Source organism: Mirounga angustirostris, unplaced genomic scaffold (assembly GCF_029215605.1).
Source record: "Mirounga angustirostris isolate CCGP_5_RB_7025 unplaced genomic scaffold, mMirAng1.0.hap1 SCAF_5, whole genome shotgun sequence".
In the NCBI taxonomy this organism is placed as follows: Eukaryota; Metazoa; Chordata; class Mammalia; order Carnivora; family Phocidae; genus Mirounga; species Mirounga angustirostris.
Window position 1 is genome coordinate 165,761,833 of NW_026991713.1, and position 27,923 is coordinate 165,789,755.

General features: G+C 43.0%; 1 protein-coding gene across 1 annotated transcript in view; it reads left to right on the forward strand.

The window, feature by feature from the left end:
* Positions 1-2,637: 2,637 nt before the first annotated feature.
* The window catches only part of CALN1 (calneuron 1), a 491,968-nt gene continuing 466,682 nt past the window's right edge, over positions 2,638-27,923 (forward strand). The window contains exons 1-2 of the mRNA XM_054507623.2: positions 2,638-2,674; positions 8,996-9,185. Coding sequence (XP_054363598.1) covers positions 9,067-9,185 — 119 coding nt within the window. The 5' untranslated portion in view covers positions 2,638-2,674; positions 8,996-9,066. The remainder of the gene's footprint in view (positions 2,675-8,995; positions 9,186-27,923) is intronic.

Consider the following 27,923-nt stretch of genomic DNA (forward strand, 5'->3'; position numbering starts at 1 on the left):
CCAATTTAAGATGTCAATGATTGTAAAAGTCACCCTGATTTCAGAGATGTTAAAAACAGAGTCTTGGAACTGATTAAATAGGGTATTATTTAGTGTTGATTGTGAGGGGATCAGGACAAAGGGAAGCCAGATCCTGCCCCCGGTGCCAGCACGCTACTAGGACATGATCTGACTTAGAGGATCTTCACATACCATGTCCTTGGGTCGGAGGCTAGATGTGGGTCCTAGATGGCAGGGACTGGGTGAGATTAATGGTGGAGGGCAGTAAGGGGTCCCAGCAGAGCTAACAGGGCCCTGCAAGCTGGGACTGGCAGAATTACTGAACACCAAGTCCTGCTGGGCTGAATCCACTGGGACTTTTGAAGACCAAACTGAGGTAGCAGATGTCCCCTCCTTTCTTGCTATGTTCCATGCAGGACTCCCTGGTTATGTTAATATCCTTGTGCTATGAAGTAAGACTAATGATACACGTCTTTTAAATTTGCTTACTATTATTAGTAACAACTTAGTCACCGCTTACCTTACAAAATCATGACACACCCCTGCATATAGACACTACATTTAAGACCAATTCCTGTAACAAGGTCATGGACCAAAGGAGTATCTGTAACTGTGGAAGTTCTAGCCATTGTGATAGGCGTATGTAAGAGAGATCATTCTGAGCGAAGATGGATTATTTGGAATGCCTCACAGAACAGCCTGTTAGATAGTCGACTTAACAGCATCCAACATTCTTTCAATAAACATTTACTGGGTGCCTACTAATGCCAAGCCCTGAGCATATCTGCAGGGACAGGGCCAACTACCATGTCAATGATCATAGCAAGGGTGGGAGAAACTCTCTTATGCCATCTTACTCAGCCAAGGAAAGCTAATAAAAGGCCCCTGTCCTGTCCCCTCATTTTTAACCTGGCTTCCCCATCTCCATATCTACTTATCTCAGCAAACGCTTGTGAGTGTCAGCCCCACTTAAATGCAAAACTGACCATATGTGTCTAGACCATATTTTTCCCTTTAATTACACACAAGATATGGTGTCAAGATCCATACTTAGCACATCCTGTTTCCAACCATTTAAAAAACTTCTTATTGTGGAAAATTTCAAATAGACACAAAAATAGAGACTAATGTAACAGAACTAGATGAATTAAAACACAAACTTTGATAATGATTGATATCTTTCAATCTTATTTTATTTTTCCTTATATGATGTATAATTCCACATGTAAATAATTCATCATCTATTTCTAGCAGATAAAGATGCTTTTTGTTTAATGTAACTCAAATAATGTCATCACTGTCAACAGAATTAACAGTAATTCTTCAATATCATCCCCATGTTCTATTTTCCCTGTTGCCTCAATTATGTAGTTTATTCAAATCAAGATCCAAATAAGGTCCATATATCACAATTGGGTTTATAGTTCTTTTAAGTATATCTTTTAATCCATAATAGTTGTCCTCCCTTTCTTTCCATACCATTTATTTGTTATGTTATGCCATTTATATACCATATCATTTGTCCTGTAGGACTTGCCACATTCTGGTTTTGTCTTACTCTATCCTCATATGTTATTTCGTTATGCTCTTATGACCCTATATTTATATCTGAGGGCTTGATTAGATTTATATTCTGTTCTTTATATGAAGAACACTTTTAGGTCATGCTGCATGCTTCCTATTGCCTCACATCAGAAGGCACTTGATATCTGGTTGTCCCACTTTGTTGATGTTAAGATTGAGGTTCTATCAGCCTGACTCATCCATGACCAAGTTCTCTATCAATATCACACCTAATGATTTTAGTAGACATTGATGATCATTACCTAGATCTATTATTTCATTATAGGTGGTGAAATGGTGACATTCTAATTCTATCATTCCTTCTTAATTTATTACTCGTGATTCCTCTCTAAAGAATTTTGTCTCATCAATAGTCTATATAGAAAAAGCAGGGTAAATTGCTTGATAATTTCCTTTCATTTATCATTTTTAAAAAGTAATAAGTAGTGGGTGCCTTAGCAGTTACATTCATATCAGTTTTCAGAATAATGGATTGTCCCATATCTGGCCATTGGATGTGTCTTCAAGTTGGCTCCTCTATCACATGATATCATTGGGAGCTTACGTGTATTCAGGCCCGACGAGAAGTCCCAGGCTGACTTTTACATTTCCTCCCATGGAGCTGACTACTTATAGCTGGATGTGGTATTTAGAGACCACAGTATGAGTGCTAGTGGTGCTCATTGCTGCGGAGTTTTATTACTGTGAAACATTTTCAGTGACAGAACCGGGACATGCATATTCTTGAAAGAAAAATAAATCTTGAATTCATACTAATATTCTTAGGCAAATTAAATTTCAGGGTTTTAATTCCACTTTAAAGTTTTATATCTCTTTACTCCAATGCAGAAAATCTTGATTCCTAATGACATTAGCTTATTTATGACTTCTTGGTGGTTTTTTTCATCCTTAGCATCTGTCTCTTACTTGGAATGTGGAATCAAAATATTATGTTTTAAGTAATTTGTTTATGTTCATTTGTTTGTTTGTTTGTTTGTTTTTAAGTAGGCTCCACGCCCAGTGTGGAGCCCAACACAGGGCTTGAACTCACGACCCTAAGATCAAGATCCAAGCTGAGATCAAGAATCAGACGCCTAACCAACTAAAACAGGTGCCCCTGTTTTAAGTAATTTGAAAAAAAATTCTTCTCTTCAAAGTTAAGCCATTGACCTGAAATATAGTTGTGTCTGCGTGTTTTAGTTTATTTTTTATTTTTAGGAATTGCTTTACTTTTCCTTTTGATATAATTTTTAAATATGTAAAACTTCTAATTTATTTATTTTTCCCATTGTAAATAGCCTCTGGCTATTATCTATTTCTTCTAACTCAGTATTGTTTCTATAGATGAAGTCTAATAAGTTCTATATGTTAGTCTTACATCCTACAAGTTTACTAAATTCTCTTATTATTTGTAATAGGTTTTTCTTGGGTTCTTTTGGGTTTCCAGATATATAATTATATCATCTCTAAGGAGAGAGAGATGGTTTTATTTTGTTTCTTCCTTTCCAATCTTATGCCTCTAATTGCTTGTCTATTCATGTTGGTTAATGCCTACAATATAGTATTAATAGTAGCAGAGACAGGAACAATACAGTGCATAGTAGTGGTGATAGAGACTGTACCCTGATTTTAGCCATTTCGTCTCTGATGTGTCCTCAAAAGTAAGAGGCTGGATGCTGATGTTTGAACTGATATGGATATATATGTATTTATGTTAAGGAAATATCCAGTTTCCTATTTTACTATGGTTTTCAACTTTCAATTTAATTGCTCAGAGCCATTTATAGTTCTTGGTTTTCATTTTGAGGAACTAGGGTTTAGGATATTTTGTTTATGTGACTCTGAGCCAGGATATGAAGGGATATCAGGGCTCTTGAGGAGCAGCACTTGCAGAATTATACAGCAGGGGCTTTTGAGGAACTAGTTCCAGTTTTCAGACGTGGGTTAGAATCTTGGCTTTGCCTGGGTATACGTATTATTTTCATATATCCAAATGATTTTGGATAGAAATACGGAGAAAACAAATTTTCACTTTTACAGTCCATTTAAGGGAGCATTTAGCATGTGCTTTTGTATTTTTCAGGAACTCAATGGACATTTCCTATATGCAAACCAGCAGGTTATTTTTGTTCTTTTATTTGTGCTTTTGACTACTCCTTGGTATTAAAGTATTTTAAATGATGGTGAACAGTCACTTCTGCAGGACAGTCTCAGAGTCAATAAACACAAGCACAATAGTCAGAATTTGTTGCTCATCTGCACTTTGAGCAGCGTTTTCTTCTTTGACAACATCTCTCCTATAGAAGGAGCTCCAGTGCTCACATGTTCCAGTAAATGCAACACTTAGCTTTGGGGCTGGCTGGACCTCAAACTATGCCTTGGACTTCTTGCTCTCAGCAAGTTGTACCCCACTAAATACCACATGGCATGACCTACTCCAGTCAACATTTTGTCCAAAGGTACCTTCCAAACAGAATTATATTAAAGGGAACACTTGTGCACTGTTGGTGAGATTGTAAATTGGTACAACCACAATAGAAAACATTGTGGAGGTTCCCCAAACAGTTAAAAATAGAATTTCCATAAGATCCAGCAATTCCACTTCTGGGTATATATTCAGAGGAAATAAAGTCACTATCTTTTGTACTTTCCTGTTCATTGCAGCATTATTCACAGTAGCCAAAATATGGAAACAACCTAAGTGTCCATCAATAGGTGAATCAATAAAGAAAATGTGATATATATATCAGTCACATATATCTGTATCTATCTATCTATCTATCTATCTATCTATCTATCTATCTATCTATCTAATCTCATACACACATGCACACACACACACACACACACTCATTGGAATATTAATCAGCCAAAAAAGAAGGAACTCCTGCCATTTGCTACAACGTGGATGAAACTGGAGGGTATTATGCTAAGTGAAATAAACCAGGGGCCCCTGGGTAGCACAGTCAGTTAAGCATCCAACTCTTGGTTTCAGCTCAGGTCATGATCTCAGGGTTGTGGGATGGAGCTCCATGTCAGGCTCCCTGCTCAGCATGGAGTCCGCTTGAGTTTCTCTCTCCCTCACCCTCTCCCTCTGCCCCTCCCTGCCCCTGCACACATGTGAACTCTCTTTCTCTGTCTCTAAAATAAATAAATAAATCTTTTTTTAAAAAAGGAATAAAAAGAAATAAGCCAGACACAGAATGACAAATAATGCATGACCTCACTTATATATGTGGAATCTAAAAAAAGTTACTATCATAGTAACAGATAACAGAATGGTGGTTACCAGGGGCTGGGAGTGGAGGAAAAGGGGAAATGTTGGTCAGAGGTGGTCAGAGGATACAATATTTTAGTTATAAGATACATTCTGGAGACCTAGTGTACAGCAAGATGACTATCGTTAATAATAATGTATTATATACTTGAAATATGCTAAAAAATAATAAGTGAAAGACATGATGAACAAAGAGCCAGAATTGTATTCCATTCTAATAAAAATACATTTTATTTGTGGATCAATTTGACGACACATGTGTGGAGGGTTTTGAGAGAAAAGACCCACATGCAAAACTCTTTTCAAATGTTATAGAGCACAGTTACGATTATAATGTGTCTGTCAACAACTGTAAAATATAGCAGGGGCTACAAGGCACAAAAGACTCTAACTTGATGCCTGATGTGGTCAGAATGGTGGGAGTATTCTTGGTGGACATTTGAAGTGGGTCTTAGTCTAAATAATCAGTCTGGGAAGTATTTGGGCTTCCTAGAAATGAAATAGAACCATTCACCCCATACTTATGAATTATTTATGCCAAAAAATGCAGGCTTGTACACTCTAATCATAAACATTAGATTTTCAGCCATACCTTACTCCTACAGGTATTGTAATTTTAGATACCCCAAAGGGACCAAAATCTATGAAGGACCGAGTTTGTCTGTGACCCATGTACCCAAATAGATACTAGGAGACATGGATGCTGGAATGACAAAGTTGACCAATTCATGCAGACTGCATCCCAAATCTCCCTTCCTCAGAGGCAGGCACAGGGATCTATTATGTTCTTAAATGGTGGGACTGAAGGGAAGAATCAAAACCTCCCCTCCCAGATACTCTTTAGGACAAATTGACTCTTTGAACTGAAAGAGCAAGAGCAACCTCCTTCTTTGGCCTGTGTTTTGTTTCTGTATCCCCATCTTGATTCTGGGTTCTGTGGGGCTGAATCTGCGGTGCATTCACTTCTGTGCCACCCCCTCTCCTATCCCACTGTGGGTTCAGCCCAGCACCCATCTGAACAGAGTGGGTGTTCAGCCACTGCCTGTTAGGTGCAAAAGGAAGGAATTAATCATGATAGCTAGCATATGTAGTATGCTCCATGCCAAGCACTTTACAATAATCCTAAAAAGTAGGTGCTATTATTATGAGGTCCATTTTGCAGATGAGGGAAGTGAAGCACAGAGAGGTCAAGAAACTTGTCTGCAGTCACACAGCCCATAAGTGGCAAAGCCAGGATTTGAACTGCACAGTCTGATTCAATGAGCCATATTCTTAAACACATCACTACCCCTAATCTCTGCATATTATGGTTTGGTAAAAGAGATGGAGCAGATGGAGCCCTTGAGTGGCCCAGAGTGCCTCATAGTGAGTGACCAGTGCTCAAGGAACATTTTAGGTGTTAAAGGAAGTGGTTGGGTCATTTGTCAAAATGAAAAGCTGAAGAGGACACTAATGTGGGTCCAGGAATGAGCCCAAAGCTCTAACTTCAAAACTTGGGCTCAAAAACCAGCTTCTGGTTGACCTTTCAGATAATAAAGACAACTGGCAAATGGGCATGAAGGAGACATTCTAGAAATTAATTGCCCTTAGGATTCTCATGAGGAAATGAGGTAAGCAGTTAATTTGGGAACAAAGAGTTATTTTCAGTAGGTATTTACTGTGGGTCCCAAGGTGCCTAAGGCCACTGGGGACTTGGGAGGTCCATGCACCATGGCTCTTGGCTTTGAGAAGCTCCTAGTGAAATGGGAAGATGCAGGGCGATCTTCTATGCAGATGCCAACTTAGAGTGCCTCATTGGTTGGCCATGGGCCATCAGTCCCAGCCCGTGGAGGGCCGCTTGGTGTCCCCCATTGTGTGTTGGGCCAGCTATGATCTGGAGAGGAGCATTCTGGTGAGATGGTTTCTGGCTGGACGAGCCAAATCCCCTTCTGGCTGAGGGACCAGCCCCTGGCTTTGTGTTTCTCTGGCACATCGTGAGTGCCGCAGTGAAGGGCACCAGAGGCGAGCTGAGCAGCAGGAACAATCGTTCCTTATGGGGAGCTGCCACCTCCAGTGCCCCATGCTCCTGTTGAGCTACGAGCAAGTTCCAAGTATTTAAGTCGATTGGGTTCTAATGCCCTTGTGACCATCAGTTTGGACACCTTCTGCTGAGAGCTCCTGGCAGGTCCTATCACTGTCTTAGCAGGCAGACTAGCACTGGAGGGTGCCCCTGCCCTGGTGTCCACTCTGCCTGGAGGGGACTGATGAGGGAGGCGACTCAACACGTTCAGAAGTTCTTGTATATGGGGAGCTGATTACTCTCTTTTGAAATCGGTGTTTGCTACCAATCACAACTTTCACGGTGCTAAGCCTTTCATGGCAACTGAAAGCCTATTTGGAAATAAAATGTCACTTTCCTTTTGCATTTCTACTGTAATGACACAGGAAACTTGTTTTTCCTTTTTAACTTAACATGATAACTGGGAATGACTAAAAGAGTGTAGACGTATGTGCAGCATGTGTGGGTAAGCAGGTGCTCTATAGGGTGTCCCTTTATAGGGTGCCTCTGTGGCCCCAACCTTCAGGAGTTTCCAGCCCAATTGCATGAAATAGAGCCCCAGTTTTGGCGGAGAATCCAAATCACATGCCACAACCCCCAGAGAACCAAAGATCTTATAGTCAGGATCATCAGAGACCATCTGGCCCAGCACTGATCTAGATTATGCGGGTTCCTGGTCAAGGTGGAAGTTACAAACACACAGTCAATTTATACGTATGTCATTCATCATGCTAGGAACTGACATACCTTATGCATAGGGCGGAGCCTGTCTCATTGAGCTGGGATGGGGCTGACATTCAGTGCCTACCATGCAACAGATTTACAACCGTAGTTTACAACAGTGATAACATTCGCACACACCTCTTCAAGGCTTTGTGTTTCCTAAAGGCATTTTCTGAGCCTTATCCCCTGTGGGCTGGCTCCTGCAGGGGAATGCTTCCCAGACATGGAAATATACCTCTCATCAGAATCAGGAGGCTGCTTGTAGGGCAGGCGATGTGCAGGGGCCAAGAGTGAGGAATGGAGACTCATCTGTCCATTGCCAGAGGAAAAGGACGGAGCTTAGACCAGTGCCTCTCTCAGACAAGGACTCGATGCAGGGGAACCAGATCTTGTTCGCGTCATCACCAAGATTCTTCCAGTGAAACTCTGTACTTCACATCTCTTGAGACTCTTTGTTTTATTTTCCTTTTAACTTCAATGTGGAACCAAAGAGAGCCAATATCGATTAAATGTTAGTTCAGTAAGTGTTTATTGCACACCACTTATTTTAAGGTTGTCCCTGCATGGGCCCACAGGACACAATGTGTGTCTGAATTCCTCCCTGCCTGGAGCTTTTCTCAATGCAGGGTTGCCAGGAAAGAGGGGGCAGAGATTGTGGACAACAGCAGAAGTAGGCACAGCTGAGGGGTGCCTTAACCCAGCCAGGTGCCCTCACCTGAGCCTAGTTGTAAAGGCCAAGTAGGGGTTAACCAGGTGTTGGAGAAAGAAGAGAGATGAGGACATTAAGGGAACCCAGAGGCTCCGTACACGTGGAAAGCGAGCCTGACGGAAGCTGGTAAAGGGATACTAATCTTGGATGCTCTTTGTTTCGTCCAAGGAAGATAGGATGATTTTGCCCTGGGATCGTGAGCAGTGTCAGAAGCTTAGGAGGCTTGGCAGGAGTCCTCTCCCTAGGATGGCTATTTCTAACTCTGGCCCCACTTTGTTTCTGTGGCTCGGCTGATGTCAACAGCAAGGCAACAAATTACGCTGGCAAGGTGCTGGGCTTTCTTGCAAGCTGCAGTCCTGTTGGATGTTCTATAGCTCTGTCCACATAGCTTACACTCCAGCAAAGCCCATGGGAGTGTGAATGGAAAAGTACCTGTCAATATTAAGGCTGGTTCCAAAGATACATTATTGGTTTTTTTTGCATAATACCCTCTGGGGACATCGAGGCCTTATTAATAACTAAACATCTGCCACAACTGTAATTATTTTTCTTGTGCCAGGATTGTGCTTCTACCATCGTCCTGTTTAAACACAGAAGGGAGGGTGTGAATTATTTAGGCAACTGACTTTGAGTAAATCACCAACCAGCACTGTGCAGGCAGTAAGTTTCTGTCAACTCCTTGCAGAGTGTGTGTCTCCGTTGAAGTTCCCTTGATGTGCTCACAAATCTCTCTGAAAACATCACTCTGGACCTCCGATGTGGCTGCCCGAGCAACCTGGAGAGAGGAAGCCTGAGAATGAGGAAAAGGGGGGCAGAGGAGCCCCCGGAGGGGGAGAGGAGCCACCGAGGAGCCAGGCCCCCGACTTCCCCACTTGGCAAGTCTTCTCCCCCCAAACCCCCGGGAGAAAGCGCTTTCTCAAGTGTTTGCTCAGGACTTGATTGTTTTCAGCCCTCAGGTAGGGGGTGGTGCGGGGGCTGGGAGCCTTTGCTGCTGAGTGTCCGAGTGTGGGGGGCAGGGAGAGAGGAGGCCCTCTGGACAGGACACCTGGGAGGGGTCCTGGGAGGATGGGTGTCCCAGCTGGGTACAGAGATTATACTGTACCTCTTGAACCTGACAGGTTTCCATTGACTGTATCTGGGATGTGTGGATGGGGCAAGGGGATGAACACTGACCTTATCAGGGTCTGATTAGGTTAGGGGGTGCTTGTTAGGAAAAACAGCAACCGATATCATTTATAGATTGCGTACCATGTGGCAGCATGGGAGGAGAAGCTTGGCAAAGATAATCTCAATGAATCTTCATGATAACTCCAGGGGAGGGTTATTAACCCCGTTTTTACAGGAGAAAAGTAAGACAGGCATTCAACAACTTGCTCCAGATGGCACAGGCAAAGGTAAACCCAGGACTCCCACCCAAATGTCTCTGAATCCAAAACTTACATTTGTAACCACTGGCCTACCTGCCTCTCCCCACTTACAGGTGAGGGGGTCAGCTCAAGGGGAGGGACTTTGTGCGCTCCAAGCCACAGGCTTCCTGGGTTCCATTCTGTTCTCTTTCTTTTCCTCGGAGACATTCAAGGATGTAAAAACTCAAGAGGAATTTCAACTCTAGGTGGTTTTGTAGGGAGGGGAATTTTGATCTATGTGATGCTGGTGTTGATGAGTTGGTCTGTGGTGAGTCATATAATTGGATGTGTTCTGAAATGGTCTCCCTAAGGCTGTTTGGAATGGGCTCTCCAGCCGTCTCTGCCACCAGCTGCCAGGAGTGGCCAAAAGGGTCTATGGCTGAGTTTATGGTTGGGCTGCAGGGGATAAAAAGGAAGTGGGAATATTTTGGGTGACTACAGCTCCTGATTTTCAGTAATTTCTCCCAGGCGCTGGGGGCTAGACTGCAGGGCCCAGCACAGAATGCTATAAAACTCTATCTAGAACCTTCTCCAACACAACTCATTGTTTGGGAAATCAAAGCTGGGAGTTGACAAGACCCTTGGCCAAGGGCATGGTATGCTGAAGGGCAGGCTTGGAGGGTTGGCTAAGGAGGGTTGGCCAGAGGTGGGAGGATGACCTGGGCTGGGCCTCCCCATCCCAGCTCACCCCTTCCAGGAGAGGAGCCACAAGAGGAGGAATGGTCCAGTCCAAGGGTGAATTTTCTGGTTGGCCTTTGCTCAGACTGGGATAAGTGATAAGATCCTGGGTGCTTGCCCTGAGAAAGTGGGGGCAGGGGCATGTTGAGGGAAGGAGGTCAGGACTGGAACAGAGAACCATTTCTGCATGTCCTGTGTGGGCTGTGGCAAATGGCAAATGTGGCTGATACTACAGAGGAAAAGGACAGTTGTCTACCCTACTAGATATGAAGATATCATACAGGAAACAGCAAAGAAGTCTGATGGAGTCAGACCATTTTCGCTCAACATATTCCCACATAAAAAATATTTCCTCATTTGTTCCTGTGGCTTTAGGATTTAGAATTTTTTGGCCAGAATTTTGATGGGCATGAATTAGACAGTTTAGTTTCATTTGTCTCCAGGGGTAGTGGTAGCCCAAGTGGAACGAACCTGCTTCTCCCATGCCATCTCCTTGGGGGTTGGCATTAATTCTTTTTGGACCCCAGGCTGAGGGTCTCTATGGCTCCAGGATTGTTCCCATCACGCATTCACACCCAGGCCCACCACAAACACACATTTGCTTACTCTTTCCTTGGGGGCACACCTACACATTTCTCAAAGATTTCCTTGTGCAATGGGCAGAGCAAGATAGTTAAAAAGAAGAAGGATGAGATGGGGCTATGGGAGTGGGTTCCATTGTCAAGGTCTCAGCACAAAGGTTGGGCATGGAGGGGAAGGGAACATGGCCCACTGGAACATGTTCTCACATCAGTCCTCAGCAGTGAATACTTGCAGAGCACATTGTCCTTTTTTCCTCAGATAGGAACATCCTCCAGAGAGTACAGTATTGGGGCTAGCTTACAGAGTATCAGGGGCCTTCTCAGACCCTGAAGCATGCTGGGTGGTGGCCTATGATTATATCTGATACAGGCAGAGTAGGGCAAAATTATAAAGTAGGGAGGCATCTCCTTGATGTGTCCCATCTACCTACCCCAGGTCATTCTCACACCTCCTGGTACCATTTTGGTTGCAAGTAACAGAAATCAGGTAGCGCTCTCCTAAATGAAAAGAGGCACATGTATGGAAGACTTCAGGCAGGGGTTGGGGGTGGAGGGGTTGCCTCATAGAATCCAAGGCCTCAGAGGTGGCTGGAATGAGGGCCTAATGTGATACAGAAAACCCGAGAAAGCTGCTTCTCTCTGCCTGTCTACATCTCCAGTTTCTCTGTCCATATGAAAACTATCCTTGCCAGATAGCTGCCAATTTGGCAGCCAGCCTCAGTTGAGAGTCAGTATGGTCTCAATTCTAATCTCACTGGACATAGGCTCATTGCTGTCCACTCCTGATCAAATCAACAGTCCAGGGGAGGAGAGGCAGAGGGTATGAACACGGCTGCTTCCACTATAAATACATGGATGGAAGAACAAGGCAATGACCAGAGAAGTATATACCTTGTCAACCCAGTGCCTTGAGATATTGGTTTTTGTATCCCATTCTCGAAGTTGGCTGGCTATCCATTAAATGCTGGTAAGGTGCTTGCTATTAATGCTCTAAGCTAGAGCATTTAAAAGAAGGTGGTCCCCAGAGGAGAGAACTCTCACTGATGGAACAAAAGCAATGAGGTAGATAAAGCTGGCTTGGGGCACTAAGTGCAGTGTGGAAAGACATCCTATGTAGATGGCAGGGACTGGGGAAGTAGGGTACCCCCTCTTTACTCCCCCAGTCTTTCTCCCAGATCGCCTCCTGAAATTTACAAAAGAATTCCACAGACTATCTATTCCTGTCTTTGTCAAGGTGTGGGTAGACCTTCTCTTGACACACCTGAAGGAGATGACCCATAGATGCGGACGTCCTTCTCTTCTACTTCATTTCTTTGAGTCTTGCAAGGGTACAAGTCATGAAGACCTGGCTTGTCTCTCCTCAGTCTGGAAGTCTGAGGAGATGTTCTTCCCCTTTCGTCCAGACTATGGGATCTGGGTCTTTGGGCCAGGTCTAGAGCTGACTCGTGGATAGTCAGTAGGCTCAGAAGGCCAGCTGGAAGAGAGTCCCCAGGAACAGAGGGATGCCCAGGTGACTTCAACAGTGACAGCTAAGTAAACAGCCCTACCGCTGTGGTGCTGTCCCCATCCAATCCGAAGGAAGCTTTTCTAATACAGGGAGAAATGGATGTGCACTCTTGATATATGAACCAAAAATAGCCATGTTCCAAACAAAGTGGTTTTAGTATTTTGAAATGAAAACGTGTAGACAAAGCAAGGATTCAGAATGCATGACTCATTAAATTGCTGACTCTGAAAGCAATGGAAATTCAAAGGGAATTTTTCTTTCCCTATTTCTCCCTCCCACCCTTGCTTTGAATAGCTTATAAAAAGAGTCTCTACATAAACAGGACCCATAAACTCCTCAATGATTTAAGGTCCTGCACAGTGAGAGGCAGAAGGAACTCAACCTCTGTTGCCTGGTTACTAAGCTGGCCTCCCTAGCTGGGCTGGAATTGACCAGAGGCCCCCCACTCCCCCAGCCTGCCCATCCTCATTTTCCTCCTCATCCTCTCTGCCCTGTAACAGGTGTCCAGGGAATTCCATAGCCCTTCTATGGCCACTGCTTCTCCCTCTCCTGGGTTCCAGACTCTGCTGGATCTCAACGGCACTCAACTCCTCAGCCCTAACAAGAATGCCTCATCACCAGCAATAGCTCTAGGGGTGTCTTAGGGGAGAGTGCATAGCATATGGTACCCTAATGGGATGCAGCTGTGGTACCTCTATCAACTCACTGGATGGTCTTGGGCTCATTGTGGGGTTGGGAAGGGTTGAGCCTCATCAGTTGTGTTCAGTTTTTTTGCTCACAAAAACCTTTCTAAAATAAGTCTTATGGGGAATCTCGGTACTTAAAACAGAGAAGAGGACCCATTCTCATTGCAGCAAGGTGTGTGTGTGTGTGTGTGTGTGTGTGCAAGCACACACTTGGGAGAATGGGGAGGTCCTCCAGGACCCCTGAGATGAACAGGGATGTGTTACCCCTGAAGAGGCTGTTGGGAGACCTCCATATCACAAACCCTTAAGAGTTACGTAAAAATCTCACCTCCAATCACTCCTAGTTGCCATCACCTGCTTTACTTCTGATCGTCACCATGCTTCTTGAATACCTTAGCAGCTTGTTAGCAGCTTGTTGAGTCTCATATCTGTCCTGAGTCCTGATGTCATATGAGGAAACTAAGATGACCCTTGGATTACCAGTCAACATTTTCACCTCGTGTTGCCTCAACTTCAACTCCAGTGACTTTCCTCCTCTCAGCCTTCACTCCCATGGCCTCAGCCATCATCTTGTCACCTTCAGGAACACCTCACCTCTGAGAGCTCACATGGAGTGCTCCTCTCTTCGACAACCTGCTTTATAGCCGTTTGCTACTGCTGTTCCTACTTCAGGATGTGGAGCACTCTGAGAGAAAATCCTCCATGGATATGGGGCCTGGGTGGGTGACCTTACACACTCACAACCTTCAAACCCAGTGGGTCCTTGTGTGGCTCAGGGGTTCTTTTAGTGGTCAGGTCCCCTCCCCATTCTCCACCATGACTGTTTCAACCCCTATCCACTCTTCTAAAAATAATGTCACTTCCTCCTTCACAAATAAAACAAAGCTCCCAGGAAGAAACTTCTTCAACCTCCTGCCCACTCTTCTGTCACCTTTTCTGCATTCATGTTCATTTTCCCCCTCCCTGCCCATCATAGTGGAAGAGGGGTCCCTCTACCAGTCTAAGGACCACCTGCCACATGTGCATGGATGTCTATCCCATTCCATCCTCTCTCATGAACCTTATTCCATCAATTTTACCTCCTCTATTATTCTTCAATGTCTTTCTTCTTCCACTAATCATAAACATCTGTTCTCTTATTACTTATCTTTTTAAAAAGCTGCTATGTTATAATTTTCCTCAAACTTCTTGAAAAAATTGCCTACACTTATCCTAATCCTCCACCTTTCTTTTACTTCTTACCCCTCACTCACTGTGATCTGGCCTCTGTCCCTGTCAGTCCACTGATCATGTTCTGGCTGGAAGAAAGGATAGTGTTAGAGAAGAAGGAGTAATGCCAAGATGTGGGCCAGTTCAAAATTTAGCTCATCAAAATTTATCGGGTGAGTTTACAAACTCTGTGTTTGTGGCCTCTGCCTTTTCATATAGAACCCAGAAACCTGTTGCCCGCCAATCCCCTTTTCTCTAGGATGTTCACTGACAGCCCTGCCAGGTCCCCAGATGCCCCAGTTGGGGGGGTCTCTGCTGCCATGTTGCCACATCAATAAGCGTGCTTTGCTCTCCCTTGTTACACTGGCCACATCTTTTCTCCTCTCTACCCTCCAGTCCCAGCTATCCAGTTGGGATATCAGATGATCTTAGCTGAGAATCTTACAATCATTCATTCTCCAGGAGATTGTCCGACCCTATCTTGGGAATCCTCTCTCACCCAGGATCTATTTACTTCTTTTTTTTTTTTTTAAGATTTTATTTATTTATTTATTTGAGAGAAAGAGAGAGAGAAACAGCATGAGAGGGGATAGGGTCAGAGGGAGAAGCAGGCTCCCCGCCGAGCCGGGAGCCCGATGCGGGACTCAATCCCAGGACTCCAGGATCATAACCTGAGCCAAAGGCAGTCGCTTAACCAACTGAGCCACCCAGGCGCCCAGGATCTATTTACTTCTGATAATTCTTCTAACGCAACATGTAACAAACTGATGATCCTCTGAACATCAGTGTAAATAAATATTTCTCTAAGAGTGCTTCATGGTAAGTAAAATTCAGATGATGCTCCGTGGTTTATCTACCTCTTAGAGAATATCAATGCATAGTAAAATCTTAGAGATGCCCTACAGCAAAGAAAATGGTTTATCTTTGTTTAACTCAGCTTTTCCAAATGCAGTTTGAGCCTGGAACTCTGGGTGTGAGTAAATGTGTGCGTGTAAAAGCCTAGAAATCACATACTACGTGTTTATTTCCTCTTCCTAGGACATGCCTGGTTCTCAGATCAATGCAAATGATAAGTAACTGGTATACCCTAGGCCTAGTGAATGTTCACACCGATATTCATTCAGACACCATAAATTGGTGTGCCAGGCTCTGTGCCGGGTGTTGGGGATAAGATGGGGATAAGATTTTTCCTCATGTAGTTTATAGGCTCGTGGAAATGATGGATTAATATTCACCATAGAGTTTACGTGTTAGGATAAATTCATGCATGGGGCATGCCTTGGAGCATGTCACATGCACACACACGTGCACACAAGGAGGTAGTGGTCCAACTCCAGGGTACAACATTCACTTCCAAAACAAGAATACAGTGTGAGTGGCACCCCCTGCAGTTGTACAATATGCATAGGATAAATGAATATATATCCATCCAGATATGCCGTTTGTTGTTATTAGTAGTCACGTTGCTCCTCAAGTATTTTTTTTACTTAACAATTTATTGCCAACATCCTTTTCTATTGTACTGTGATTTATTTAACCAGTGCCCTATTGATGGCTGTTTAGGCTGCTCTGTTTTTGTTCCCACCAACAGTGCTGCAATGAGCATCTTTGTATATTATCCTTGTGAACTACTGCAAGTATATCTAAATATAAATTTTCTAGAAGTTTCTTTTGCTGGATTTGCCAAATTGCTCTCCAGAATTATTATATCAATTTGCCTAATGGAAGGGCCTCTGAGGACAGGGGGCACTGGAGTGGAGGGGATGGCGGTAACAGAGAAGGGCTTGAAGGTGATAATTAATGGAGTAGCGTCCCTTAGGAAGTGAGAGGGCATAGGGTCAAAAGCACAGTCTTCATGAAGAAAAAATTTCTATATGCACAAAGTGTCCATTTGGGACTGCACAGAAAATAGTACAAATGATCTTAGCTAAGAAGTTTTGATCACTCTCTCACCTGCCTGGAGATTTTCTCTGAAATCCTCCTTTCACTAAGGATCCATTCATTTTCTGTGTGCTTCTTCTAATAAAACATGCCACAAATCTATGATTAACTTTTTTTAAAAAAGATTTTATTTATTTATTTGACAGAGACACAGCGAGAGGGGAACACAAGCAGGGGGAGGGGGAGAGGGAGAAGCAGGCTTCCCGCTGAGCAGGGAGCCCGATGCGGGGCTCGATCCCAGGACCCTGGGATCATGACCTGAGCCACCCAGGCTCCCCCTATGATTAACATTGATGTTAATAAGGGGCACCTGGGTGGCTCAGTCGGTTAAGTGTCTGACATTGGCTCAGGTCATGGTCTCAGGGTCCTGGGATTGAGCCCTGCGTTGGGCTCCTCACTTAGTGGGGAGTCTGCTTGTCCCTCTCCCCTCCTGCTGCTCGTGCTCTCTTTCTCTCAAATAAATAAACAAAATCTTCAAAAAAAAACCCAACATTGACATTAATAAGCATCCTCTAAAGTCACTCCATGCTCAATAAGCCAATTAGACCCTAGGAGTTTGATTTCTTTGGAAGGGCTTTGGGCATTAGGAGTCTGTATACCTGTCCTTCTGGCCCTTGCATGAGGATGCAGCAATAGCCCAGGGCATATCTGGAATCTAGGATAAACACAGCGCACATTCATGCAATGTCCATTTCATCTCTTGGCCGGTAATCTAAGATAGTTTAGTTGTAAATCCAAAGTGGTTATGTTATGGTGTGGAACACTAGTTTTTAAGACAAAAATATTCAAAGAGGTTTCTTGCTTGCAGGGGGCTGTTTTGGACTATGACCCCATTATGCTTTGTCATCAGAAGCCCTTTTAGGAAAAATTTAGAACTGTTGGGACAGACCAAATTCATCCAGCACATGCCTGGTGTTTGTATCAAATTTTTATTTGAGCATTTGGCTCCTATAGAGAAAGTGGGGCAGAGAAGGGGAGGGACAGGGGAGTGCATGCCTTAATAGTCTTGCTGCTTGCAGAAGACTGTATAAAAACAGCCCTTTGCCTCAGGATCAAGTCAGTCTTGCCCATCACAGAGTGCAAAGGGAACTGAGAGACACACCCCTCGGGCCTGTCCCATCAGTTACCGCTCCTCCACACTCTCCCACTGGAGCCAAATCTTGCTCTCTACCTGTAGTCCACATGTGGCCACAGTTGGAGCCTCTTCCTCCTGGACCTCTTATCCCTCCTTAGTCTGGCTACTATCGGCTTTGTAATAACACCCCCCCCCCACCAAGCTCAGTGGGGTCATAAACTAAAAACATCTTATGCTCATGGAGTCTGTGGGTCAGGATTTCAGTGGAATGGCTCATCCCTGCTCTGTGACGTCTGGTGTTCCCATCGGAAAGACTCAGCTGGCTGGGGCCTGGAATCACTTGGTTGCTCTTCATGTGTTTGGTGCCTGGGCTGAGAAGGCTAAAGGACTGGCTCATCTGGGAGCATATGACCTCTCCATGTGACTTGTGCTTCTCATAGCATGGCATCTGGGTATGAAGACAAGCATCTAGGGACAAGCCTTCTAGGAGGACCAGCTAGGACCTGGTTGGCCTTTTATGACTTTGCCTTGTAAAAATCACTGCTGGCATATTTTAGAGCTCAAAGCAGAATATACCTTCCTAGATTCAGGACATGGAGGCACAGACAGCTCGTATCCATGGGAGGAAGTTCAAAGAATTTGGGTATCCCATTGTAAAGCTACCACAGTTTCCCTTCCTGGATCCTGGATCCTTCTGCTGCCTGATATCAGGGATGTACCTCTGCTTCTAGGGGACATGGAAGAACTGGATGCCGGGCAGAGTCAAGATCTCCCAGTGATCGGAGAATCCCGTGCGTGATTTCGAACATTATGTTAGAAAAGTGTATGTCTCTTTACGTTATCCCAACCTGGTGTGTGCCATATGGTCAGAGACAGTAACTGAGACAGGTTTTCAGGAAAAGTGGTAACAAGTGCATTCCAGGAGAGAAAGTGGCGGGGGTTCCCTACATATCATCATGCGAGTGGTGCCCTCCACAACTCTAGGGGGCGCTTGGAGAGTATGACTCACTGGCCCCTGTTCCCACGGACCTTTGATGAGATGGACCTAAGAGAAAGCAATAACGGGTTCCACTGTGTTGTTAGTCAAATATCTGCCTCCCTCCCTTTCCAGGGTAGTTTTCTCATATTGTCCTTGGGGGAAACATGTGGGCTTCAGGTCTGTTCTGAGCCAAGCCACCCTGCACCTGAGTCTTGTTACCTGCTCCCATCCGCAGGCTGAGCACCATTTCAGCCCCGTGCAGTTTCTCTTGGTGTTCACACCCGGGATTCTTGGGACAAACAGAGGAGTCACCACCAGACTCTTCGGCAAGGGTGTTGAGGCAAGAGGGTGATTTATTTCACCGTACCCGCTCTCAAATCCCGGCAACGCGACCAACACACAGCAGATGGATATCAATCATAGGTTTTACTGAAGGCTTGGGAGTAACCAGAGAATTTCAATTTAGGGGGGAAAACTGCAGTGTACAAATAAATCTTCTTAGAGTCCCCCCAAAATAAAAATATTTTAAAGGGGTCTTTTTATGTGTGGATCCCTTTGGCAGTCTGGTGAAGCCTGTGAGTTATGTTTTTAAATGCATGAAATAGAATAATTGATGCAACAACAAAGGAAATCAATGATATTTAAGTATACTATCAAAATATTAAACAAATGTGTGATATAATAACACATGGGCTTCCTTGTTGATGCATTAAATAATAAGATCTGGCAGTGTGAGTAATAACTATCATAATTCTGAAGTATCGCAGTCCTAAGTGTAAGCAATATTATGGATGAGTCACAACAATAACCTCGTAGGAAAACGAGTGGCAAAGTCACAGTATCGTTCATTCCACTGCACCTTGCGGCTTGTGTTTATAGTCGGAGAAAATCCTGGATTCCATTTGGAGGTTAATGAAAATAAAGAGATATTCTTTCCCATCCAAATTCATGGACCCCTTGAATTCTATCCTCAGGCTCCCCAAGGTGAGTGTCCCCCCAGACCCCTGTCTGGTGCGTTTCTTAGCCATGTGGCCCGGCCTCAGGGGCAGCCCTGCCCTCTCATTTCTCAGAGCTAATACTTCTTTCTTCAGCCCTTCCCAGGGCAAATCTCTCTTTAGAAAACCCAACCTCGGGGCACCTGGGTAACTCAGTTGGTTAAGCATCTGCCCTTTGATTTTGGTTCAAGTCATGATCTCAGGGTTGTGAGATCAGTTCCCACATAGGGCTTCCCTCTGGGTGTGGAACCTGCTTAAAGATTCTCTCTCTCCCTCCCCCTCTCCCCCTCCCCTGCCTCTCTCTTTCTCTCCCTCTCAAAACAAAACTAAAAAAATCCCCCCAAAACAACCCAACCTCTATTACAGGACCCGTGTCCCTCTGAGTTCCCCTCCCCCCACAGGGACAATCCATAGCACTCAATACACCCTGGCAGTAGGTAATAGGACTAATATTTTGGCAAATATTACACTGCTGCATGTCGATGTTAAGGCTGAACCCAGAGAGACTTCTTCAAGAGACTTCTTACCCCAGGGCTGGATGACAGATATTGACTTTTTAGGAAGGCAGTAGGCTTCAAAGCCAAGCTTCATGGGCAGAGAAAACTTGTACAGTCAAAGGCTACAGGAGAGACTCAGACATTTGAATTCTTCTCCCAGTGTAAAGAAGATACCTCTGACCACCTTTCAGGCTTAACGGTGAGGCTGCAGCAAGGAAGAAGGAGCATATGACACAGGAGAAGTAAAGGGCACTTCTCTCCCTTTTCTGGTCATGGGTTGGAGGGACAAGAAGGACAAATGATAAGGAGGAAGGAGAACTAAGAAGTCTATTCTGCTTGTCTCTCTCTCTCAGCACCAGGGGACAGAGGCTCCTCCCTTACCCCTTCATGGGGACTCTGGGAGCCCACCAGACAGGGCACTTGCCCTAAGATGCTGCCTTTCGTCTAGTTAAATGTGTGGAGAAGGCAACCAGGTCATTCCCCTGAGCCTCACTCAATCATTGTGGGGCAGAGACACTAAATGAAGAGCTAACCTGTTTGCCACAGGGGAACACCAAGATGTCCCCAGAACAGAGGATGTGTGCAGACCCCTGGGCCACACCTGGTTGGAGGGTAAAGCATAGACTCAGGGACGTGCAGCCACATAGAGCTGAAAGGTGGTCAGACAGTAAGGCAGATCCCAGGACTCCTGAAAGAGCTGCATAAACTAGAAGGAGCCCCACTTTGCCAGTTCTAAGCTTCAGGTTTGGATGTGCCAGGAGGATGCCTGTGGCTATGTGACAAGACACGTCACCTGGGGAGACAATAAGAGGGATTAAACATTTTTTAAAATAAACTTTATTTTTGGGGGGCGCCTGGGTGGCTCAGTCGTTAAGCGTCTGCCTTCAGCTCAGGTCATGATCCCAGCGTCCTGGGATCGAGCCCCGCATCAGGCTCTCTGCTCGGCGGGAAGCCTGCTTCTCCCTCTGCCACTCCCCCTGCTTGTGTTCCCTCTTTCTCTGTGTTTCTCTCTGTCAAAAAAAAAAAACAAAAAAAAAAACAACTTTATTTTTTGGAACATTTTTAGATTTACAGAAAAATCAAGAAGATAATACAGAGTTCCCATATATCCAACACTCAGGTTTTTCTACTATCATTTTTCACCATGAGGATGGTATTTTACATTTAATGACACACTATGATTAACCGAGGTCCAGACTGTATTCAAATGTCCTTAGGTTTTATCTAATGTCCTTTTTCTGTTCCAGGACCTCACCCAGAATGTGATGTTACATTTAGTTGTCATGTCTCCTCAGGCTCCTGTTGGTTGTTACACTTTCTCAGACTCTTCTAACTTTTGATGACCTTAACAGTTTTGAGGGGTATTGATCAGGTATTTTTTTTTAAAGATTTTAAAATTTTTATTTATTTGACAGAGAGACACAGTGAGAGAGGGAACACAAGCAGGGGGAGCGGGAGAGGGAGAAGCAGGCTTCCCGCCAAGCAGGGAGCCCGATCCGGGACTCAATTCCAGGACCCTGGGATCATGACCTGAGCCAAAGGCAGACGCTTAACGACTGAGTCACCCAGGTGCCCCTTGATCAGATATTTTGAATGTCCCTCCACTGGGATTTTTCTAATGTTTTTCCTATGATTAGACTGGGGTCATGGGTTTTGGGGAGGAAGACCTCGGAGGTAAAGTGCCATTTTTATCACATCCTATCAAAGGTACATACTATAAACATGATTTATCACTGTCCATGTTGACCTTGATCACCTAGCTGAGGTGTTTGTCAGGATTCTCCACTGTAAAGTTACTAATTTTCTCTCTTTCCGCACTGTACTCTTTTCAATTTTTTTTATTAAAGTACAGTTGGCATAATGTTAATATTAGTTTAAGGTATACAACATAGTGGCTTGACAGTTCTATACATTACACAATGCTCACCACAATTAATTAGAGTTACCATCTGTCACCATATAACGTTACCACAGTATTATTAACTATATTCTCCATGCTGTACTTTTCATTCCCACGGCTTATTTATTTTACAACTGGAAGTTTGTGCCTCTTAATCCTCTTCACTTATTTTGCCCATCTCCCCTCTGGCAACCACCACTTTCTTCTCTGTACTTGAGTCTGTTTCTGGTTTTTGTTTGTTTGTTCTTCTGGTTTGTGTTTTAGATTCCTCATATAAATGAAATTATGTGGTATTTGTCTTTCTCTGTCTGACTTATTTCACTTAGTATAATACCCTTTAGGTCCATGCATGTTGTCACAATTGGCAAGCTCTCATTCTTTTTTATGGCTGAGTAATATTCCACTGTATATATAAATATGTGTGTGTGTACCACATCTTTATCCATTCATCTACTGACAGACACCTAGGTTGCATCCATGTCTTGGCTCTTATAAATAATGCTGCAATAATCATATTGCAATAAACAATAAACATTCTCTTTGAATTCATGTTTTCATTTTTTTTGCATAAATACCCAGTAATGAAATTACTGGATTGCATACTATATTTTTTGGAAGAAAGTACTATGCTCAGGCTACACATAGGAAATGAGAAGTTATGCTCCATCTCCATCTCTGTAAGGGCAGAGTATATACATAAATTATCTGGAATTCTGTATAGGAGATTTTGTCTTTATTCAACTATGTGTTTACATACATATGGACTCATGGATATTTATTTCATATTTTGGGTAATAATTCAATACAACTTTGTTTTGTTGCTCAAATGGTTCCAGCCTTGGCCATTGGGAGCTCTTGGCTCCTGTGTTTTGAGCACTTCCTAACTTTCTGACACTGTAAGATGCTCCAGGCTTATCTTGTGTATTTCCAGCTCCAGCACACTGGCCTGGTTTCTTCTATTAGAAAATGATACTAGAAACCAGCATCTGAGCCTTCCGTGTACTTTTTTGCTACTGAAGTATTGTTGGTTCTGGTCCCTCTCAGTGGACAGGGCAATGAATATATGGGTGTGTGTTAACCTACATATAGGCACATGTATCTATACGTGTTTCTGTATGTAACCATCTGTGTCCATATTAAGCTAAACAGGGGTTATTCTGATGTCTTCAACTCTAATCCATTATCACATGGATCATTCTAGCTGCCTGCCCTTACTTACCTGTAAATTCCTACTTCAACAGTGAGAAAACCATCTCCTACCATCCACCATCCATTTACTTGTTTAATTGCAACACATTCATAGTCAGATGTGCTAACACTCCACCTGTGGGAAACGTTATCAAAGACAATGCTTTTACGTGCAATTCCCTTTCCTTTAATTTTACAGATCCACTCATTTCCAAAGTTACTTATGTCAACATGCCCCCTATCCCTTCAGTGAGGTTGTTTTATACATTTAAATACAGATTGATTTGCCACATTCTGCATTCCATCCTGAGATTCTGCTGACCTCCTAAATGATTTTTTAAAATTTGCATACATTAAGGTTCACTCTTTGGGCTGAAGTTCAATGGATTTTGACAAATGCATACTGCCGTATATCCACAATTATAGTATCGTGTGGAATAGTGTTGTTGCCCTAAAAAACACCCTGTGCTCTGCCTATTCAACCTTCCTCCTTTATCCCTAAACACCTGGCAACCACCAATCTTTTTATGTCTCCATAGTTTTACCTTTCCCAGAATGCCATTTAATTGGAACCCTACAGTATGCAGCCTTTTTCAGACTGGCTCCTTTCATTTATGTATAGCCATGTAAGATCTGTCTCTGTCTTTTTATGGCTTCATACCTCATTTCTTTTCATTGCTGAATAATATTCCACTTTATAGATGCACCACAGTCTGCTTATCTATTCACCCATTGAAGAACATCTTGGTTGCATTCAGTTTTTGGTGACTATGAATACAGTTGCTATAAATCTATAGATTTATATATAGATTTATAAATAAATGTAATGCCATAAAACTGCATGCAGATTTTTTTTTAGGGTTCTTTTTTTTCTTTTTTATTGTTATGTTAATCCCCATACATTACATCATTAGTTTTAGATGTAGTGTTCTATGATTCATTGTTTGTGCATAACACCCAGTGCTCCATGCAGAACGTGCCCTCCTTAATACCCATCACCAGGCTAACCCTTCCTCCCACCCCCCTCCCCTTTAGAACCCTCAGTTTGTTTCTCAGAGTCCATTGTCTCTCATGGTTCATCTCCCCCTCCGATTTCCCCCCCTTCATTCTTCCCCTCCTGCTATCTTCTTCTTTTGTTTTTTTTCTTAACATATATTGCATTATTTGTTTCAGAGGTACAGATCTGAGATTCAACAGTCTTGCACAATTCACAGCGCTTACCAGAGCACATACCCTCCCCAGTGTCTATCACCCAGTCAGCCCATCCCTCCCACCCCACCCCCCACTCCAGCAACCCTCAGTTTGTTTCCTGAAATTAAGAATTCCTCATATCAGTGAGGTCATATGATACATGTCTTTCTCTGATTGACTTATTTCGCTCAGCATAACACCCTCCAGTTCCATCCATGTCATTGCAAATGGCAAGATCTCATTCCTTTTGATGGCTGCATAATATTCCATTGAATATATATACCACATCTTCTTTATCCATTCATCTGTTGATGGACATCTTGGCTCTTTCCACAGTTTGGCTATTGTGGACATTTGCATGCAGATTTTTGTATGGACATAAGTTTCGATTGGTTGGGTAAATACCAAGGAGCACGGTTGCTGGAGATCATAGTAAGAATATGTTAAGCTTTGTAGGAAACTCCCAAACTGTCTTCCCAAGTGGTTGTGCCATTTTTGCAGTCCCACCAGAAGGAAGAAAGTTCTTGTTGCTTCACATCTTTGCTAGCATTTGATATTCTCATTTTTGGTTTCAGATTTCAGCCATTCTAATAGGTGTATAGTGGTGTCTCATTGTTGTAGTAATTTGCATTTCTTTTTTTTTTTTTTTTTTTAGATTTTATTTATTCATCCGACAGAGAGAGACACAGTGAGAGAGGGAACACAAGCAGGGGGAGTGGAAGAGGGAGAAGCAGGCTTCCTGCTGAGCAGGGAGCCTGATGTGGGACTCAATCCCAGGACCCTGGGATCATGATCTGAGCTGAAGGCAGACACTTAACGACTGAGCTACCCAGGCGCCCCGTAATTTGCATTTCTTGATGACATATGATGTGAAGTATCTTTCCATATGCTTATTTGCCATCTGTATATTTTCTTTGGTGAGGTGTCTGTTCAAATCTTTTCTCCATTTTTTTCATTGAGTTGCTTGTTTCTTTTTTGTTGAATTTTAAGATTTCTTTGTATATTTTGGCTATAAGTCCTTTGTCAGATAAGTATTTTTTCAAATATTTTCTCCCAGTGTGGGTTTGTTGTTTCATTCTCTTGACGGGACCTTTTGCAGGCATAATATTTTAATCTTAATAAAGTCCAACTTACCACTTTTTTCTCTCATGGATCATGCTCTAGGTGTTTTATCTAAAAGTTCATTACCAAACACAAGGTCACCTAGATTTCTCCTATATTTTATTGTAGAAATTCTGTAGTTTTGTGTTTTATACTTAGGTCTATAATCTATTTTGAATTAATTTTATGAACCTGTGTTTAGGGTCATTTTTTTGCATGCAGATGTCTAGTTGTGCCAGCACCATGTGTTAAAGTCAACATATGCTTTCATTCTCCTGGTGGTTGCCTGGTCTCCTAGGAGAGGATCTTGGAGAGAATATGGATGCATGCACACATTTGCAAGCACTCACTCACCTCCCAGTGACAAGCAATAATTCCCAGATATAGTTCAGCATAAGTCCATATAAAAGAAGAAAACTATTGTATTAAAGGCAATATAACCTGCAAAACATTCCCTGCTCATCATGGAGAAAGCATTTTTCCTCCTTCTTTTGCTAAGTCATACTCAGGGATGCATTTGTGTACAAGAAATGGGTATGGTTTTGACAATAATACGACAACAGAGCCAACTGCTTACTTTCACTATGGGTTGGAAATAAGCTGTGAAATCGTCACTTTTTTCCCTTGACTGGACAGGAGCCAATTTTTGGAAAGGGCTTTTCTCTTCTTCAGTATACAGACTCACCCCCAACCTTTCAAAAACCCCTGGGAGGTGAGAATAAAGCCATGTGCTTGCAGTTACACACGGACCTTTCATGTCAGCTGCTGAGGACATATCCCACTGGTCCTGCTCTCCAGAGCTCACATTCTAACCCAAAATAGACTTGAGTTACAAATGCAGTTATAACAGTCACCAAGCAGCATTTTCCTGACTGCCTGCCACTCACTCTTTGGGAATGTAAGCTTCCCAAAGTCTTCGAGGCATTTCTCACATGGCTGTGTGTGCAGGCTCTCTTGACTTTTGACTGACAGTTGTCATTTTCCTCCTTTCATCCATCATCTTTTACCATCAAGGTACCACCTCCTCTCCCTGAACCTCTGCTGCCTGACATGAAAGTTTCTGTTGCTGATCCTCATGGAGGTGGCCACTGCTGGGACACAGCTGGACAATTCCCTTGGATGCCAATCAGCTGAAGGGCTGATCAGCAACACGTACAGTTTTGATTCATCTTAGAGTCCAAGAGGCTTGGGGTCTTTTTGTTTTGTTTCATGCTGTGTTTTGCTTTTACTTTCCAGTGATTCCTACCCTCCTCACCATCCTTGAATTTCAAAATATTTTCCAGCACATATTTTACGTGTGAGTCTCTTATTAATTTTGTCAGGACAATGTGATCCATTTTGATCTTCATACTTATTCTTTAATCAATTTAGAAAAAAATTTTTTATTTTTATTATTCCCTCTTTTCTATAGCTTGGGTTTATTCCTAGGGAACACATGTAATTCTTGGGCTGCATCTCTATTTCTTTGCCCTACATGCTTAATTCATTTCCTTTTTAACATGTGTAACCTCATCCTTTCCTTCTGCATTTGGGATCTTCTAATTTTTCTCGCATAGCAAAGCTTTGATTTATTTTTGTGAAACATCTACTCTTCATTGCCTCTAATGAGCTTTTTATTCTGCTGCCAGACGTTTCCTTCCTTTCCCCATTTGCATCTCTGCCTTTGCCTTCGTTTGTTCTCTCCCCGTCCCAAGGTCACAAAGCTCGTGTCTTCCTTATCCTTTATCATGACCCCAAGGACATGGTTTCTAGAATTTACTTCTGTTTCCTAAGATGTCACCTTCAAGAATAGGCTATTTTCTTGAGCCTCTTGGGCAATATATTCCTTCCCACATGTTATGATGTTGTCTGATAGGCTCCACGTTTGGCTTGTTCGTTCTTACTGAAGCTTGGCCCTTACCAGTTTGTGGAATTTAACTAGTACCCATTTCGTCTGGGCTCTGGGACCTGTGTGCGATGTTCTATTTTTCTGATTGTTGGATTTCCGGACTCTTAAAGAATTCACAAAATTAACAAAAATGTGCACTGCTTCCAACTCTCCATCTATAGTGCTTTTCATATATTATGTTTCAATAACAAATATCCTATTTATAAACTTTTAAATATTGAAATAGATATGGAGAGATAGATATCATTATACTTATGTATCTATATCTATCACCTATCTACCCATGTAAACTTTGAGGAGCTGTCAGCTGGGGTCTCCCTTAATAGTACCTTGATGCTAGGACATGGTAACCACCTCTCAAGTGCATGAAAATATTTTCTGAGGTTGCCAGCATAGTGTGCTACTCTCTCGCTCATTTATTTAGCTCCTCTTTCTGCTTCAATTCTCTACAAGTCTTACTATGCAAGAAACTAGGTATGCCTCCAGGTACATGGTATAGAAGGAAAAGTATTGTAAATAGGATATTTGTTATTGAAATGTATTGAAATGTAATGCATGAAAATCCTTGTAGATATATAGATAAAAACTGTAATGATAGCCATTTCTCTATGGCATGCTAAAAACATTACTGAAATAAATGAGAAATATGGTAGTTAATTAAGATTTCTATGCACACCTTATGTAACTGGTAAAATATTGATTGGTCCTGTGATCATGATAATAAGAGTACCTTCAAATAGTGTAAAGAACACTTTTCACTGGCACTGTCCTATTTCTGTTGGATAGTTTTA